The sequence below is a fragment of the Vipera ursinii genome (genome assembly GCF_947247035.1).
Source record: "Vipera ursinii genome assembly, chromosome: 3".
Taxonomy (NCBI): Eukaryota; Metazoa; Chordata; class Lepidosauria; order Squamata; family Viperidae; genus Vipera; species Vipera ursinii.
In genome coordinates, this window is record NC_139516.1 from 7,348,391 (window position 1) to 7,367,998 (window position 19,608).

Here is a 19,608-nt window from a genome sequence, read left to right on the forward strand (position 1 = left end):
GTCTTCAGAAGTTGTAGGTTCTCCAATATTGGAGGTTTTTTTAAAAAAAGATTGGCTGGATGACTTTGGGCCAATCACCAGGAGATGGTGAGTTCTAGTCCTGCTTTAACCAGGAAAGCTAATTGGATGGCTTTGGCACAATCACCACCAGATAGTGAGTTCTAATCCCGCCTTAGCCATGAAAACAGGCTGGGTGACTTTGGGCCAATCACCAGGAGTCGGTGAGTTCTAGTCCCACCTCAGTAATGACTTCAATTTTCCGAATTCCCCAGACAGCGTGAGAAATTTAGACTTCACACATCACTCTAACTCATACGTTTGTTTGATTTCTGGTTGAATATACTGCGTTGGCATCCGCCATGGTAACTTCTACATCATGGCTTTGGCTTTGTCATTGGCAAGCCAGACACCTGAGGCAATGATATCGTTCAACAAACAGCAATTATAAAATGTCTTAGCACGATGAACGAACCAGCTTGCTGTCTGTATACAGAATGCTTGGCATTGTGCAAGAACAGCCTAGAGCAGTGCGAAAGCTGATCTCTAGCTTTAGTTGAAAAAAAAATGCATTGCTCATTGGAGTTTTTAACTTCTCCTCTCAGGACAGTGAACTTTTGACGTTTAACATCTCCCAACACCAGTCATGGTGGAGTGAGAACGGTCCTGGTTGCGTAAGGAAGGAGACGCCCATGATCGGCATCAAAGGTCTGGACAGCCATTCCTACGTTTCTGTGATCGGTTGCGCCTTGGAGTACCGTTACATCGAGGTCGTGCACAGTGCCCTGCAGATTCTGGTGGCGGTGAGTACACCCTCTGGGTTCTTGACTGATGAAGCATTGGAGAATCAGTGGTCCGGTATAAGAGGTGTTCTCTCCTCAATGGAATTTAATGAAATAATAACTCAAGAGGTGAATTGAATGGGGAAAAAAGATCTACCGGTGTTCCCTTCAGACAGAAAACACTTTTAAATAAACAAACAAACAAACAAACAAACAGCAGTGTTAGAATTAGTTTAGAATGCAGTATTTCAGGCAAACTTTGCCAACTGCCAGCAGTTCGATCCTGACCGGCTCAAGATGGTCTCAGCCTTCCATCCTTCCAAGGTCGGTAAAATGAGGACCCCAGATTGTTGGGGGTAATATGCTGGTTCTGTAAACCGCTTAGAGAAGGCGGTATACAAGCCTAAGTGCTATCGCCGTTGCCATTGCCATTGCTATTTTCTTTTCTGTTTTGTTCTGTTCTGTTCTGTTTTGTTCCGTTCCGTTCTGTTCTATTGGCATGGTGGTACAGGTGGTTAGAAGGCAGTATCACAGGCAAACTCTGCCGACTGCCAACAGTTCGATCCTGACCAGCTCAAGGTTGACTCAGGTTTTCCGAGGTCAGTAAAACGAGGACCCCAGATTGTTGGGGCCGATATTGCTGACTTTGTAAACTGCTTAGGGAGGGCTGTAAAGCACGGTGAAGTGGCATTGCTATTTGTAGACCACCTTTCTTGCTTTCCAGGGTGACTCTGGGTGGCTTACGATGATGGAGTCGAAGTAGAAATATGAAACCCACTGTATTTATGAGAACAATGAAAAAGGCAATGATTAAATACGTCCTTCCTGGTTTATTTCGTGCCTTATCGGTGAGGCCTGCCCGGTGCTTCAATTCAACCTGAAAAAGGGGCTTTAGAAGGTGCGATGCAGGTTAAAAAAAAGAAGCACAGGGTCACAGCTGCCATCTTGACCTTTTTTGACCTCTCTGTGGACATCTCTAGTTGGTCCTCAGAATGATAAGGATTTGGATCACTGTTCGCTGAGCAGCCCACAGCTGCAACCCAGGCGTTTCTCCTGTTCACCTTCGCACTGCGAAACTGAGAAAAAGACTTGGGATTCTTGGCTGTAAGGAATTCCTCGATTTACAACCGTAATCGGAACCAGAATTTCCATCGTAAGTCATTGCAGACCTAAGTTGAGTCAGACCTGATTTTCTGACTATCTTTATGGTGCTAAGCAAATCACAGCTTCCCCAATGGACAATTTTTGTGGGAAATTGGGTGGGCGGAAGTCACAACTTGCTATCATATGATACGATGGTCATAAGTGTAAGTTATGTGTTAAGTGTAAGATGTTGAGACTCTAGAAAGAGTACAGAGAAGAGCAACAAAGATGATTAGGGGACTGGAGGCTAAAAGATATAAATAGTGGTTGCCGGAATTGGGTATGTCTAGTTTATATCTGTCTTTGAACATACAGAGTAAAACCTCAGTTTTCTGGACCTTGGGGAACTACCAGAGGACTGGAAGAGAGCAACAAAGATGATTGGGGGACTGGAGGCTAAAACATATAGGGAACAGTTGCTGGAATTGGGTATGTGTAGTTTAACGAAGAGAAGGGTGAGGGGTGACATGATAGCAGTGTTCCAATATCTCAGGGGCTGCCCCAAAGAAGAGGGAGTCAAGCTATTCTCCAAAGCACCTGAAGGCAGGACAAGAAGCAACGGAGGGAAACTAGTCAAGGAGAGAAGCAACCTGGAACTAAGGAGAAACTTCCTGACAGTTAGAACAATTAACCAGTGGAACAACCTGCCTCAAGAAGCGGTGAATGCTCCAACACTGGAGGTTTTTAAGAAGAGACTGGACAGCCATCTGTCTGAAATGGTATAGGGTTTTCTGCCTTAGCAGGGGGTTGGACTAGATGACCTCCAAGGTCCCTTCCAACTTCTTCTTCTTCTTCTTCTTCTTCTTTTTCTTCTTCTTCTTCTTCTTCTTCTTCTTCTTCTTCTTCTTCTTCTTCTTCTTCTTCTTCTTCTTCTTCTTCTTCTTCTTATTATTATTATTATTATTATTATTATTATTATTATTATTATTATTATTATTATTATTACAAGGATAGAAACATTGAGGGCAGAAAAAGACCTAGTGGTCTATTAAATCTGCCCTTTGAGTTTTCGTTTGCCTGGTTTTGTTTTCTTTTTGATTAATTAATTTTAATGATCAATTTACTGATTTATTATTTATTTTCCTGTTTTATTTTTTATTTACTTTTTTATTGATCGATTGATTATTTTTTTGTCAGATGATGGACATGTGTTTATCCCAAGCATGTTTAAATTCAGTTACTGATCTGGCTACCTCGGCTGGAAGTTGGTTTCAAGTTTCCACTGCTCTTTATCTGTGAACTAATATTTTCTGACATGACTTTTGAACTTCCAGCCTGTCATCCCAACTTCGTGAGGCAACTGGACTTCCTTGTTTTTCTTTGAAGACGTTTCGCTTCTCATCCAAGCAGCTTCTTCAGCTCTGAAGCTTCTTGGATGAGAAGCGAAACGTCTTCAAAGAAAAGCAAGGAAGTCCAGTTGCCTCACGAAAAAGCACCGTTGGGATAACTATGACCTGGATGACTGAGAATCTCCATAGAAATTTATTTATTTATTTATTTATTTATTTATTTATTTAATTTATATACCGCCCTTCTCCCGAAGGACTCAGGGCGGTTAACAGGGCAATACATAAAAACAAGTTACAAAATTAAAAATTATTAAAAAGTAATTAAACAGTGCCCATAATAAATTAATACAGATTGAAAATTAAAATCCATTTATAAAATCCCACCCCGTCCCATCAGGCCAGGCCAGCTTGTTCAAAGAGATGGGTTTTAAGATCGCGCCGGAAGGAGCGGAGATCGGGTGCCATCCGGAGCTCGACCGGAAGATGGTTCCAATTTCCCTCCTGTCAGTTTGAAGTTATGCCTCCGTGTCCTTGATTTTCGCTTAAGTTTGAAAACGCTGCCTTCTAGAACCTTATTCATTCGTTTAATATATTAAAAGGGTTCAATCATGTCCCTCCTTTCCTTTCTGTCCTCCAGGCTGTACATATTCAGTTCCTCCAACCTTTCCTGATATGTTTTGTCCCTCAGACCGTCCACCATCTTGGATGCCCGTCTCTAGTCTCACTCTATCTTATCAATATCTCTTTTTTCTTTTTTAAAGTGAGGTCTTCACGTGGAGTGAAGTGTTCCTCAAACCGTGTTGTTAATGTGATAACATCCTTTGGTATTTAACAGGCCTTCCTGAATAACGGAGGCCCTTTCCCTCAACTAATTTGTTAAAACCAGGTTTCGCTGTCTTTAATTTAGCAAGCTAATGCTTTCCAGCCCTACTTCCATAGAAAGAGAAGGTTTGAGTATATCTGTACGCAAGTCTGTGTTTGTGTGGGTGGATGAGTGTACATGTGCATGAATTTGAATCTTAAATTTAGTAGACTCAGGCAAAACAAGGGAAGAAAGCAAGGCTACGCTCGCTAAATGTGGTATTTTATCGTGGCTGCCTGCCCATCATTTCTGGGGTTGTGGCTTTTTTTAATCTGTTACAAGCAGCGGAACCGTATGGCACATCAAAATGTATTGCTTCTGATGGTCTCTTTGCTTGTTGTTCAGCATGAATTGGGGGAAAAATATATGTGATTTCCTCCAGAAATCTCAAAGCATTTGTCTTTTTTGCTTTCCAAAACCCCACCACATCCTTTGCAGTTAGAAAATCCTCTTTTACAAACAAGCAGAGACGGCGGAGATACTATTTCCAAGTATCTGCGTTCTGCAAGCAAATTTCAAGAGTTTCAGAGTTTCCTTTCCAGCTCAAATTAAATTCAGGTCGTACAAAAACCACACTCCCTTGTTCCCTTCTGTACAGGAGATGAGGCTTCAGAGAGGCAGAGCTTATTTAAAAGTGCCCCTCCCTTAAGAAAAACACAAACCCCCAGTTTGCTTCTGGAAGCATTTCTGTGGATAGATAAATCAAGTTCTTTATGAACAGTGTCTGCAATGGAAATATTTATAGGTGTGTAGAAGAGAGGCCACTGAAGGAGGGGAAGGCCATCCAATTAGACTCAACTTGTATGTTTTCTCCCCAAGGAAATAATAATAATAATAATAATAATTAATAATAATAATAATAATAATAATAATAATAATAATAATAATAATAATAATAATAATAATAATATACTCTGCCTAAAAACAATGCTTTTTTGATAAATGTCTATGGAGTTTCTCAGCCATCCAGTCACAGTTATCCCAAAGGTGCTTTTTCACAAGGCAACTTGACTTACTTTCTTGTTTTTCTTTGAAGACATTTCACTTCCCATCCGAGAAGCTTCTTCAGCTGTGACAGGATGGTGGGGAATGGAAAGATTTATATTCCTTGCAGACAGCTGGTCATTTGCATTCTTTTAAAGAGTCGTTGAGGCCACTTGGAGATTTAGCTGTGTCCTCAGGGTCACCCAAGTAGTGCAAATAGTAGTGTTTAGTAGTGAGTAGTGACTCTGAGGACACATGAAAACCTCCAGGTGGCCTCAACAACCCTCTAAAAGAATGCAAATGACCAGCTGTCTGCAAGGAGTATAAATCCTTCCATTCCCCACCATCCAGTCAGAGCTGAAGAAGCTTCTTGGATGAGAAGTGAAGCGTCTTCAAAGAAAAACAAGAAAGTCCAATTGCCTCCTGAAAAAGCATCTTTGAGACACTCTTTGATATTGACTCTTAGTGACAACATAGGTAGAATTTCTCCAAGATGATCTATCTTCAACTTGGTAGACTAGACTAGACTAGACTAGACTAGACTAGACTAGACTAGACTAGAATAGAATAGAATAGAATAGAATAGAATCTTTATTGTCATTTTAAATGTACACTAATCAGCATACATTAAAATGAAAGTTCATTGCATTCATCTCTTAAAAAATACCATTTTGCATATACCCACATACACACACATATATGACAGAGAAACATCACAGTCTAGTTTGAGTGTATACATATAGACAGCACACACACAAAAAAAGAATCCTGCAACTTTACAAGACAGATGGCATAAGGAACAAAACGGTTACAAAATCTAGTAGTTCTGCTATAAATACTTCAAAACCTCCTCCCAGAGGGGAGCAACAGACACAGACCGTGAAGTGGGAGTATGGGGTCTTTAACAACACTTCAAGCTCTCACATAGTGCTTATAAACAGTGTCCTGAATAACGGGAAGCGAGCTTCCTATGATCTTCTCGGCTCTCCTTACCACACTCTGTATGGACCTTCTTCTATCTGAGGCTCTGCTATCACCAAACCAAAAAGTGATGCAGTTTGTTAAAATGCTCTCAACTGTGCCTCTGTAAAAAAATGGCCAGGACAGAAGGAGAAAGATGGAACTTCAAGTCTTCCAATGGTGCACATATGTAAATTAAATCCATCCCTACCGTTGGTCCCTGTTCTCGTCTTTGCCCTTCCACCTTTCCCAAAATCAGGGTCTTCTCCATAGAGTTAGGTCTTAATATGGTGTGTCCAAAGTCGGACATTTGGGTCCTGATCATTTGTGCCTCAAACAAAACCTCTGGGTGGATTTGTTGGGTGATCCATTGCTTTGTTATCTTGACTGTCCACAGAATTTTCCAATATCAAAGTTCAAGTCATTAATACTCTTCCTTCAAAGTCCAACTTTTGCTTTCCCAACAAATACCCTAGCTTGCACAGTTCTGATCTTGGTAGGTATAGACCAGGGGTAGGCAACCTCAGCTCTTTTATGACTCATGGACTTCAACTCCCAGAATTCCTGAGTCAGCTATGCTGGCTCAGGAATTCTGGGAGTTGAAGTCCATGATTCATAAAAGAGCCAAGGCTGCCTACCCTTGGTATAGACACATCATGGTGCTTGAGTATCTCTTCCAAGGTTTTCACTGTCACTCTATGAAGTTGCCCACATGGATAAATGAATATGCAAATTGGGTGGCCAGACTTTAGGCAGGCCTCTGATTATGTTGCTTGCTTTCCAAACCTTACTTCCACCCCCAGCTACATGCTGTAGACATCATTTTCCTGTAAATATAAACGTCTAAGAATAGTTGAGACATTTAGCAGACTGCAAGAAATGTACAGCTCCTTTATGTACAAACCATATGTGAATTTAGGAATAATCTCCTCTTCCTCCTCCTCCTCCTCCTCCTTGTAAGAATAGACATACATGTAAGTCTCCATTAGCTCCCTGAATGAATGCCACAAAATGACTGCATTATTTGAACTGATGCTATTCCAGTCATATTTCCATAGAAAAATTGGCAATTCATTCCAGCTTGACAGAAACAGGCAGTGAAAAATTCAGCCAATCCAACATCTTGTCCTCTTTCAGCATTGCTATGACGATTTCATGACGTTTAAATTATATCAGATTTTTGCTCTAATGTAATGACAAGTCGATTCTTTTAAAAAAACAACTTCCACTTGTCCTCCAATGGAATCTTCCTTTCCTCTCTTTTGCACATGTGAAGATATGCAGTGTGTAAAACCTCAACCACCACTACTCAAGCGCTCGCCTCAGTTGTACACCTGCTAGCTCCGCATTTGCTGACTTTGGGGTTGTGTTAAACACCACCTGGTATCAATTTGCAATTAGCACTAAATGGAATATCCATTCCTACAAACACCTGGCCTACTGATGCTAATGTACAGTATGTACACAATTGTACAGTAATGTACACAATTCATTCATCCATCCAGGTGGCTAGGACTGGTTAACTTACAATATTCTAACATACACCACTATTTTACCTTTTGTGATAGCCTGATCTGAGTCCATTGCATGGACTTGGAAAAGTTCCTGTATTTCCAGGGATAGGAAATTTCCTCCAAGGTGGTGTCCAGTTTCACAATTTTGCAAGTCAGTCCCAGCAGCTGCTAGGGGCTGACTTGACACATCTGTTGCTTCCCAACTCAGCTGCAGAGCAGACCCACAGAAACCTGACACTGAAAAATTTGACATTGGGTCTAATGACAACATTATCTCCTGGGTCTAATGGTGCTTTCAGACAGGAGGGGGGGAATTTCAGGACTGTAATGGGAAGATCTTGTGCTCCTCCCTACAGATTCTGACCCTGATTCTCCTTTGCAGCACTTTCTGTTTATTATAATCCTCTCCCCCAATCATGAAATGTTTGGATGCTTTGTTGATAGCAAAGATGGGATATTGCTGTCCTCCCTTGCAGCCTTGTCTGTTCCCTCTTACCAAGCCGTTTGGTCTAATCTGTAGTTAAGGCATCAGGCCAGAAACCAGGAAACCGTGAGTTCTAGCTCTGCCTTAGGGATGAAAGCTGGCTAGGTGAACAGAACAGAACAACAGAATTGGAAGGGACTTTGGAGGTCTTCTAGTCCAACCCCCTGCTCAAACAGGAGACCCTATACCAGGGGTAGGCAACCTTGGCTCTTTTATGACTCGTGGACTTCAACTCCCAGAATTCCTGAGCCGGCCATGCTGAGGGGAATGGGAGAGATTTCCAAGCTGAGCCATGCTGGCTCAGGAACTCTGGGAGTTGAAGTCCACAAGTCATGAAGGGGCCATAGTTCCCTCATGCTGGCTCAGGAATTCTGGGAGTTGAAGTCCACCAGTCATAAAAGAGCCAAGATGGCCTACCCCTTCCCTATACCATTCCAGACAAATGGTTGTCCAATCTTTTGAAAACCTCCAATGAAGGAACATTCATAATTTCTGAAGGCGAGCCATTCCACTGATTAATTGTTCAAACTGAAAGGGAATTCCTCTTTAGTTCTAGGTTGATTCTCTCCTTGATTACTTTCCATCCGTTGCTTCTCGTCCTGCCTTCAGGTATGTTGGAGAATAGGTTGACCTCCTCTTCTCCGTAGCATCCTCTTAAATATTGGAACACTGTCACCCCAGTCCTTCTTTTCAATAACCAAGGCACACCCAATTTCTGCAACCGTTCCTTATACGTTTTAGCCTCCAGGCCCCTGATCATCTTTGTTGCTCTTCTCTGCACTCTTTCCAAAATCTCAACATCTTTTTTTTACATCATGGCTACCAAAACTGGACGCAATATTCCAAGTGTGTTCTTACCAAGGCATTATAAAGTGGTACTCACACTTCATGTGATCTTGATTCTAAGTCTCTGTCAATGCAGCTTAGGACTGTGCTAGCTTTTTGGCGGCTGACCTGGGACCAATCACCAGGATCCTACCAATTGAATATGGATCTTTAAAATCAAACTTGAATCCATTTTTAAAGCTTTTTTTTTTGTTAACACATCCACCAAGAAATGGTGTCATTATTAAGGGAAGTGTTTGTTATTCCCATCCATCTCTTCCTTCCCATATGACAGATTGAAGCCTTGCAGAAATATGGTTTGTGTCAATTTGCAGCAGATGACAGAGTAAAAACTGGAACAGGATCTGTTGGCATATGTTACCTTTCCACCCTTAATCATTGCCCACTAGCAAATACATTTTTGAAGGTAAAGGTTACCAATTGCCATCTGGGTACCGCAATTCCATCTTTGTCAAATGTTCCTGAGATGATAATGATGATGATCATCATCATCATCAACATACAACTAATAAGAGGTGGAAGGGACCTTGGAGGTCTTCTAGTCCAGCCTCCTGTTCAAGCAGGAGACCCTATACCATTTCAGACAAATGGCTGTCCAGTCTCTTCTTAAAAACTTCCAGTGTTGGAGCGCTCACAAATTCTGGAGGCAGGTTGTTCCACTGGTTAATTCTTCTGTCTGTCAGGTCATTTCTCCTTAGTTCTAGGTTGCTTCCTGGCACTTCTGAAAATCTTCTCACTAGCTTTTTCTCTGAACATTTTTTGGGTTTTTACATTCACAAGGAATTAAAAGCAGCAAGCAATGCTGGTTAGAATAAGACAAGCAAAGAAAAGACATTGTGACAGCAAATGAATGTAGGACTAACATTTGGATATCCATCCTGTTTCCAGAGAGAACAGCTGGGCCCTTGTTTAATTACGACTCCCCCTGTGGTCACATGACCGCATGTTGGGTTGCTCAGCAACCAGCCCATATTTGTGGCCATCGACAGCATCCTGCAGTCACATGATTATTTGACCACGTTTTGCCGAAAACTGGAATTTAAATCCCAGGTTTCCACAAAATTGGCCTGGAGAAAACATTTGATTGGCTTAATGACTAAGAGGGCATTTGTTTAACTACTGCCGCAAAAAAGGGTCATAAAATCGGGTTGTTCGTGTGGTCACCTGCTTTGCAACCCTCATGGCTTACGACGGTAATGGGCAGGCTCCGTTACAATCACAAAACGAGGACTTCCGTATTACAAAGAGGCTTCTGGGACGGCTTGAAAAAGTTCCAGATAGTCCTCGACTTACAGTAATTCGGTTAGTGAGGGTTTGAAGTTACAACAATTTAGCGACTGTTCGAAGTTACAGCGGCACTGAAAAAGGTGACTTATGCGACCGTTTTCCACACTTTTGACCGTTGCAGCATCCCCAGGACCACGTGATCAAATTCAGACTCTTGGCAGCTGGCTCATATTTATGACAGTTGAGTGTCCCGGGGTGTGTGGGGGGTCACGTGATCCCCTTTTGCGACCTTCTGGCAAGCGAAGACAACGGGGAAGGCAGATTCGCTTAAGATCCGTGTTACTAACTTAACAACTGCTGTGATTCGCTTAATAACGGTGGCAAGAAAGGTCGTAAAATGGGGCAAAACTCACTTAACAACCGCCTCGCTTAGCAACAGAAATTTGGGGTTCAATTTTGGTTCTGAGTCAAGGACCAGTTGTAATTCTTTTGTACCTCAGAATTAAGACGGAGCCAGACTGCAAATACAGTCTTCTCTTAGGAATAAAATTTGCTCTTGTTTTGCTAGGCTACACCCGGGTGTGTGTGTGGGTGATGGCCACGAGATTAAAAACCTAAAAAAAGAGGCCCTACTACATGAAATTAGAGATCCCTTTAATATAGCAATATAGAACGTGGAGCCCCAGGGAAATCTTGAACGTGCTCCCTCAAGGCAAGGACTGAGATGTAGTCATAATTGTGATAGAGGAAATTAAATCCACCAGGAGTAATCACGTTCATGGTACTTACTTTAATTCAGTTCCGTTCAATTTTATTACTTTGAAATTCAAAGTTTCTTCTCTTCCTCCATGCTTCTCGTTTTGTGATCCTCACACATCCAATTTTTATTTTTATTTTTATTTTGCCGCGGCAGTTAAGTGAACCGCTGCAGGTTGAAAATAATATGGTGGTTAAAGTGAGTCTGGCTCTCCTTCCCCCCCCCCACTTGACTTTGTTTGTCAGAAGGTCGCAAAAGGGGATCGCGTGACTCCAGAACATTCCAACCGTCATAAATATTTTTAGCTTCATATGCCCTAAAAATCTCTTATATACCTTCCTGTCATGACAGCATGCCAAGAATTCTGTCAGGTCAGCTATTATTTCTTCCACTATTCCACACTCATGTTAGCCAACCAAATTCCTGGGAAACCCACATTCATGACATGAGAGCAGTATGTTTCCATTTCCTCTCCTTTCCCCAAAGTCTTAGCTCTTACCAAGTCTTAGCAAAGATCTTCCATAATTTCATTGCCTAAAATATTTTGTTCCCTACTGTATAAGGGCTTGCAGCGCAAATATGCAAAGCACATTCTCAGATTGGATGGATATAGATTAATTGCATCGGTATGCTGCCAGGAACTCACAGTGTTTACAAAGAGAATGCAAAAGGAACAAAAGCCTAGAAAGTCACTGGGAAAGAAAGAGAAAGAAAGAAAGAAAAAGAAAGAAAGAAAGAAAGAAAGAAAGAAAGAAAGAAAGAAAGAAAGAAAGAAAGAAAGAAAGAAAGAAAGAAAGAAAGAGCAGCCACCCGAACAAGATGGTAATTAATATTCTAAGCAATCATTATCCTTTGATGGAGGGCACCATAATAGGTCAACTCAAATAACAAACATAGTTTATAATGTCTTGAGCATTCTTGCCTCTAAGGCTGAGAAAGTTTATTGTTGTGAATTTAGTATTATTCAGAGAGACAGAGAGAGACAGACAGACAGACAGACAGACACACACACACACACACACGGACAGACACAAACACAGACACTCCTGAAATTTGTTTTTCTTACCACGCACATATATACATAACCCTGTTCTGAACCAGCCCTCTTCTAACAAACCCCTTATCAGAAAGAAGAGACTGGAGAGCGTCCAAGGCTAAAAGGCTTCTGCCAAGATTTAATTACGCAGTTAACAAAAACACTAGAGCTTGTCTTCTCAAGCGGAAAAGTTGCTTTCAGCAACCAGCCCCTCCCCAAACACTCCTTTTATAGAGAGCTCAGGGCGTGGTCTCCCTGTGCCTCCTCCCGAGGAGTCCCATAGCCTTTCTTTGTTTGTTCCTGCTCGACTGCCTCCTGCGTCGGGCGTCCTTGAACAGGGCCAGCTGTGGGTCATCATCCTCCGCACTCTCGGGCTCACGCAGCTGAGAAGAGGTCCCCGGCTGAGGACTCTGCAAAGCCTCCAAACCATCATCAGCCGGTTCGTCTCCCTCCTCCCCCTCATCTGAGTCCTCCGATACGTCGGAGCCGGCTGTCGGACCCACAGGCTGGCCCTGAGTCACAACAAACCCGAACTAGACTGTTGTTTCTCTGTGTCATATAATATATGTGGGTATATGCATAATTCTGTATTTATTTATTTATTTTTGTCATGTTTATGTAGTGTATATCGGAGGTTGTGACCCTCTGAGAGCTGTATGCAACGAAATTTTATTTTAATGTATGCCGATTAGTGCAGGGCTTTTCAAACAGTGGTACGGGTACCACCTGTGGTACATTGGCACCTGGCAGGTGGTATGTGACCATCCTAGAAAAGTGGTAGTGGGGGAGGGGAATGAGCTGAACTGGTGGCAGCACCGCACAAGCCTGAGTGAGAGACGGTTGGAGCTGCAGGGCTGTCAGGGCTCAGCGGAAGCGCCAGGATCAGCGCCAGGCTCCAGCTGGAGCTCGGTGCTGATCCTGGCGCTTCTGAGCCCAGAAGAAGCACCAATCATCTGGAATGTTGCAGCATCTCCAGAGTCTTGAGATTTACATTCAGATGCTTGGCAACTGATTCATATTTATGATGGTCACAGTGTCCCAGGGTCATGTGAAGTGACCAAAACCTGCTGCAACCACCCAGCAGATGGGGGGGGGGATAAAAACCAAACAACACACACACACACACACACACACACACACACACAACACCCCCTCTGCATTTCTCAACAGAAATGCTCACAACAATGAAAACCTCGGACAGGAGGAAGAGCGCTGCCGGGCAGGCAGGCAGGTGTCTTGCTCGGCTGTGGCTTGTGGGGGGCACTTTTTTCAGTGCCATTGTAACTTCAAACAGTCCCTAAGTGAACTGTTGTAAGTCGAGGACTACCTGTACTTCATCACTTTTTTCCTTTTTTTTTTGGTCATCAAGTTTTTGACACCTTGCCATATTCTAAAAGTGTGTTTAGAATATGTTGCCATATTCTAAAAGTGGTACAATGGATGAAAAGGTTGAAAAGCCCTAGATTAGTGTATATTCAAAATGACAATAAAGTTATTATTCTATTCTATTATTCTATTCTATTCTATTCTATTCTATTCTATTCTATTCTATTCTATTCTATTCTATTCTTATTCCCATATACTCTTTTCCTCCTGTCTGCTGCAAACTTCAAAAGTGGCTATGAGAAAATAGAACAAGAAAGCCACCATGGCAGGGTCAGAAAAGTCAAAATGGCAGCCCCAATCACACAAAGACCTAGCTTTTTCAACACATGTAAGAAAGGTGTATGTCTCATACCACTTTTTAATGCCTTGGTAAGACCACACTTGGAAGATTGCATCCAGTTTTGGTCACCACGATATAAAAAAGATGTTGAGACTTTAGAAAGAGTGTTGCTATGCAGATACATAACAAATAACAACAGAGATGATTAAGGAGCTGGAGGCTAAAACGTATTAAGAACAGATGCAGGAATTGGGTATGTCTGGTAGTCTAATGAAAAGAAGGACTAGGGGGTGACAGGATCGCATCGTTTCAATATTTGAGGCAACTGAAGGTAGGACAAGAAGCAATGGATGGCAGCTAATCAAGGAGAGAACCAATCTGAATAGGAAATGAGTAAGATGTTAGGTTATGAAACTGCTGATAAAAAAGCCATTCCCAATCAGATAAAAGTTCTTAAAGTCCAAGCGTTCAATTCTCCTGGTCAACCAGATGCTACAGCAGTGTATATCAACTTTGGTAGCTTCCCCAGCCCAGCCCAGAACAACAAAGGTGATTAGGGGGCTGGAGGCTAAAATATACAAAGAACGTTGCAGGAATTGGGTTGTTGTTGTTGTTAGTTGCAAAGTCGTGTCCGACCCATCGCGACCCTATGGACAATGTTCCTCCAGGCCTTCCTGTCCTCTACCATCTTCTGGAGTCCATTTAAGCTTACGCCTCCTGCTTCAGTGACTCCATCCAGCCACCTCATTCTCTGTCGTCCCATTCTTCTCTTGCCCTCAATCTTTCCCAGCATTAGGCTCTTCTCCAGTGAGTCCTTCCTTCTCATTAGGTGGCCAAAGTATTTGAGTTTTAGCTTCAGGATCTGGCCTTCTAAAGAGCAGTCAGAGTTGATCTCCTCTAGGACTGACTGGTTTGATCGCCTTGCAGTCCAAGGGACTCGCAGGAATTGGGTATGTCTAGTTTAATTAAGAGAAGGAGTGAGGGTCACATGAGAGCAGTGTTCCGATATTTGAGGGGTTGCCACAAAGAAACGGGGGGGGGGTCAACCTATTCTCCAAAGCATCTGAAGGCAAGAGAAGAAACAATGGATGGACATTTATCAAGGAGAGAAGCAACCTGGAACTAAGGAGAAATTTCCTGACAGTGAGAACAATTAACCAATGGAACAACTTGCTTTCAGAACTTGTGGGTGCTCCATCACTGGAGGTTTTTAAGAAGAGCTTGGATAGCTATTTGTCTGAGATGGTCTAGGGCAGGGGTAGGCAACCTCGGGTCTTTTATGACTCATGGACTTCAACTCCCAGAATTCCTGAGTCAGCCATGCTAGGAGTTCTGGGAGTTGAAGTCCACAGGTCATAAAAGAGCCAAGATTGCTTACCCCTGGTCTAGGGTCTCCTGCTTGAGCAGAGGGTTGCAATAGAAGACCTCCAAGACTCCTCCCAACTCTTTTTACTCTGATATTCTTTGATTGCACCCCTTCATTCCACCTTGGCCATTCTTCTCCAGTGGGTCCAAGAGAAACCAAGATGTTTATGCTAAGAAATTTGATCTTAGTTATTACAAGCAGGTTTTAACATTTCCTTCTTGTCCCTTTGTGACATAAACCTCAACACTGACCGATGATGAGCCCTTTATTTTTTATTTTTTATTTTAATAATATTTATATACCGCCCTTCTCCCGAAGGACTCAGGGCGGTGAACAAGGCAAGAATAAAAAATACAAAGTTACAAAAAATAAAAGAAGGATTAAATATATGCCCACTAAAAACAGTAAATACAATATTAAATACAATATTAAAACACCAATAAAAACAACAATAAAAAACCCCACCAATCCCCCATCAGGCCAGGCCGGAAGGAAGCAGCTTGGCCAATCCACCCCTCCCTTCCTCCCTCCATTTTTACTTCTTCTTTAAGCTCTCCTGTTGCTGGTTGAAATATTTAAACACCAGAACGGAAAGCTTTTAACGTGGGTGAAAATTCGATTCAAACTGCTGTTTGAGAGACATCCCTTATGAAGAAGTCTCAGGACAGCCTGTTTGGAAAGCTGAAGAACAAGAAAGGCATGCAAAGGGATGTAAACTGGTTGTACGTTTATCCCTCTGTTTGCAAGAAATTTTAATTTGAAAAGAAGTCTCTCTAGAGGGGAAGGAAAGAAGGAAGGAAGGAAGGAAGGAAGGAAGGAAGGAAGGAAGGAAGGAAGGAAGGAAGGAAGGAAGGAAGGAAGGAAAAGAAAGAAAGAAAGAAAGAAAGAGAGAGAGAGAGAGAGAGAAGAAAGACCTAAACAAAAACTATAATTCTCACACCTTTCTTATCATTAGAAGAAAGAATAAGGAAGAAAGAAAGAAAGAGAGAGAGAAAGGAGGGAAGGGAAGGGAAGGAAAGGAGAAAGGAAAGGAAAGGAAAGGAAAGGAAAGGATTGTGTATCATTCATAATCTGAGTTTACAAGCTAGCATGCTTATCTTTGAAAGCATACATTTTGCATTTCCAAATGAATGTCTCCAAGCAGCTTGGTGTGGACATTCAGGATTGATTCATAGGCTTCTAAGAAATTAGATTTCATGCTTTGCAGGTGTGGATTTTCTCCCCCAAAGGAATGGAAAAGATCCTTCTAAGGTAGCTCAAGAAACCCCACATGGACACAGATCAAACAAAAAGTAAAAGCCAGCTTGGTCTAGTGGTTCAGGTATCAGGCCAGAAAACAGGAGACTGGGAATTCTAGTTCCATCTTAGGCATGAAAGCTGGTTGAGTAACTTTGGGCCAATCACCTGAAGACTGTGATTTCTAATCCTGCATTCGGCATGAATCACTAGCTGGGTGATTCTGGGCCAATAACCAGGAGACAGTGAATTCTAGTCCCGCCTTAGACATGAAAAGTAGCTGGGTGACTGTTATGTATCCAGGTGCAGGCATCTGCATAGCAGCGGCCACTAGGGGGCATTGGCCTGGATGGTTTTGGCAGGAAACCCAGTTTCGGCGGGAAACCTAGGGCCAACCCCATTGGCTAGCCGCCTACCTGGCCAGGTATATAAGGACGCCAGGTAGCCCTTGTTCTCCAGTACGAACTCCCCACAATAAAGAGCTGAACACGTACTCCGGCTGGCGTCTCTTCCTTGCGTCAGAACCACTACATTACAGTGACTTTGGGCCAATCAACAGGAGATGGTGAGTTCTAGTCCCACCTTAGACATGACAACTAACTGGGTGACTTTGGGCCAATCAACAGGACGGTGAGTTCTAGTCCCACCTTAGGCGTGGAAGCTGCCCTGATGACTTTGGGCCAATCACTCTCTCAGCCCAATTCACCTCACAAGGTTGTTGTTGTGGGCATAGTACACTTGGACTTCAACAAGGCATTTGACAAAATAGACCACAACCTAGGAGATGAAATTCAATTGTGAAAAAAGTAAGGTAAGGAACGGTTGCGGGAATTGGGTATGTGTAGTTTAATGAAGAGAAGGACGAGGGGGGACATGATAGCAGTCTTCCAATATCTCAGGGGCTGCCACAAAGAAGAGGGAGTCAAGCTATTCTCCAAAGCACCTGAAAGCAGGACAAGAAGCAACGGATGGAAACTAGTCAAGGAGAGAAGCAACCTAGAACTAAGGAGAAACTTCCTGACAGTTAGAACAACTAACCAGTGGAACAACCTGCCTCCAGAAGTGGTGAATGCTCCAACACTGGAAGTTTTTAAGAAGAGACTGGACAGCCATTTGTCTGAAATGGTATAGGGTTTCCTGCCTTAGCAGGGGGTTGGACTAGATGACCTCCAAGGTCCCTTCCAACTTATTATTATTATTTGAATCTAGATGGCTCCTATGTCCTATTATTATGTTGGGTCTTAGACTATGCAATGCACAACAGCTGATGTCGCAAATGAATGTCACATTTGACCCGTCTGCTAGATCCTTCTTCCTTCTTTCTTCATGTGAAGAAGGCCATGAATTTACCCCATTCAATGCACCCAACTTAATTTTTGGTGCTTCCCTCTTTTAGAAGCCATTTTACTGATGTAGACTTTCTTCTAGGCTTTTTCATTTTTTTTATTTCATCCCTTTTGGCTTGATGTGATTCATATTTCATGGGAAAGGCAAGGCAAAGTCAGCTTTCAGGAGATCCCTAAGGTGTTGGGTTTAATTATTGCTGAGAACAGATCATGTGGAAAAGCAAGGTGTGTTCCTTGAATCCCTCTGTTCTGGAATCTTCCCTTTTCCAGATGAGCAGAGAGGCTGATGTAACCTCTTTGCAAAGTGAAGAACTGCATAGATGGTTTCTGGGTGAATTAACAGAACATCATTCTTGGTTAAAGCTGGGGTAGACGTGACAGGAGTGAACATTTTGAGGGCTGAACCTGGAGCTGAGTTTTGGTAGTACAAGGCTAACATAGAACATCATAACTCATACGGAATAGAGAATAACAGAAATGGAAGGGACTGTGGAGGTCTTCTAGTCCAATCCCCTTCTCAAGCAAGAAACCCTAGACCATTTCAGACAGGTTGTTGTCCAATCTCTTCTTAAAAACCTTCAGTGTTGGAACATTCACAGCTTCTAGAGGCAGGTTGTTCCACTGGTTAATTGCTCTCACTGTCAGGAAATTCCTCCTTAGTTCTAGGTTTGCTCTCTCCTTGGATCAGTTTACATCTATTGCTTCTTGTTCTGCCTTCTGGTGCTTTGCAGAATAAATTGACCCCGTCTTCTCTGTGACAGCCCCTCAAATACTGGAAGACACCTATCATGTCATGCCCTAATTCTACTCTTCATTAGATTAAACAGATCTAGTTCCCTCAACAGCCATACATTGCAATGTATGGCTGTGAAAGTTGGACCATAAGAATGTATGGCTGAGTGCCAAAGAATTGAGGCCTTTGAACTATGGCGCTGGAGAAGACTCCTGCGAGTCCCTTGGATTGCAAGGCGATCAAACCGGTCAGTCCTAGAGGAGATCAACTTTGACTGCTCTTTAGTAGGCCAGATCCTGAAGTTGAAACTCAAATACTTTGGCCACCTCATGAGAAGGAAGGACTCACTGGAGAAGAGCCTCATGCTGGGAAAGATCGAGGGCAAGAAAAGAAGGGGATGACAGAGAACGAGGTGGCTGGATGGAGTCACTGAAGCAGTAGGCGTGAGCTTAAAGGGACTCCAGAAGATGGTAGAGGACAGGAAGGCCTGGAGGAACGTCGTCCACGGGGTTGCGATGGGTCGGACACGACTTCGCAACTAACAATAACAACAAGTTCCCTCAACTGTTCATTGTATTCCTTAGTCTGCAGTCCATTTGTAATCCTTACTGCTCTTAGAGTCTCAATATCTTTTTTGTATTGTGCTGACCTTGTGGGTGTACCCCAAATAATTGTCAGAAGCATTCAGAAAAAATTGTGGAGACAGCTCCTGGCCCACAATGCAAATCCAAAGAAATTCAGAGGATCACAAAAAAAAAAAGAAAAAAGAAAAAAAAGATTCAGACAAGTGATAGGGTTAGGGTAGTGGAAATTAGTCTGGATTCCCAAGAAGGAGGGGCAGCGGTGAGATTCAGCCGGTTCGCACCACTTCGGCAGAAACGGTAGCTAATTTTTTGTTGCCCAGGAAATCCAGAATGGACTTCCGGAAGCGGCATCCACACAGAGAACCGGTTGTTCCCATATTTGAATCCCACCACTGCATTCCAGAGGGCAGAGAGGCAGTGAAGCATGGAAAGTTTGGGAGAAAGAGGGTTAAGAAGCTTCCTCCTTAGTGATTGCGCTGAAAAAAGCAGCTCACTGTTTTTCACATTTACAACTCTTTAGTGACCATTCAAAGTTACAACGGCATCGTAAAAAGGGACTTACGATCGTTTACCACACTTAACGACCATTGCAGCTTCCCCAGGGTCACGTGGTCAAAATTCAGCTTGACAACCGGCTCATGTTTATGTGACGGTTGCAGTGTCCCGGGGTCATGGGATCATCTTTCGCGACCTTCTGACAAGCAAAGTCAAGGGGGAAGCCAGATTCTTAACAAACAGGTGTCTTAACAACTTAACAACTGCAGCGATTCACTTAGCAACCCTGGCGAGAAAGGTC

At 42.8% G+C, this 19,608-nt stretch overlaps 1 protein-coding gene across 1 annotated transcript in view; it reads left to right on the forward strand.

The window, feature by feature from the left end:
• Positions 1-19,608, forward strand: part of NKAIN4 (sodium/potassium transporting ATPase interacting 4) — a 113,423-nt gene that overhangs the window by 69,356 nt on the left and 24,459 nt on the right. The window contains exon 4 of the mRNA XM_083361002.1: positions 603-800. Within this exon, the coding sequence (XP_083217128.1) occupies positions 603-800 (198 nt within the window). The remainder of the gene's footprint in view (positions 1-602; positions 801-19,608) is intronic.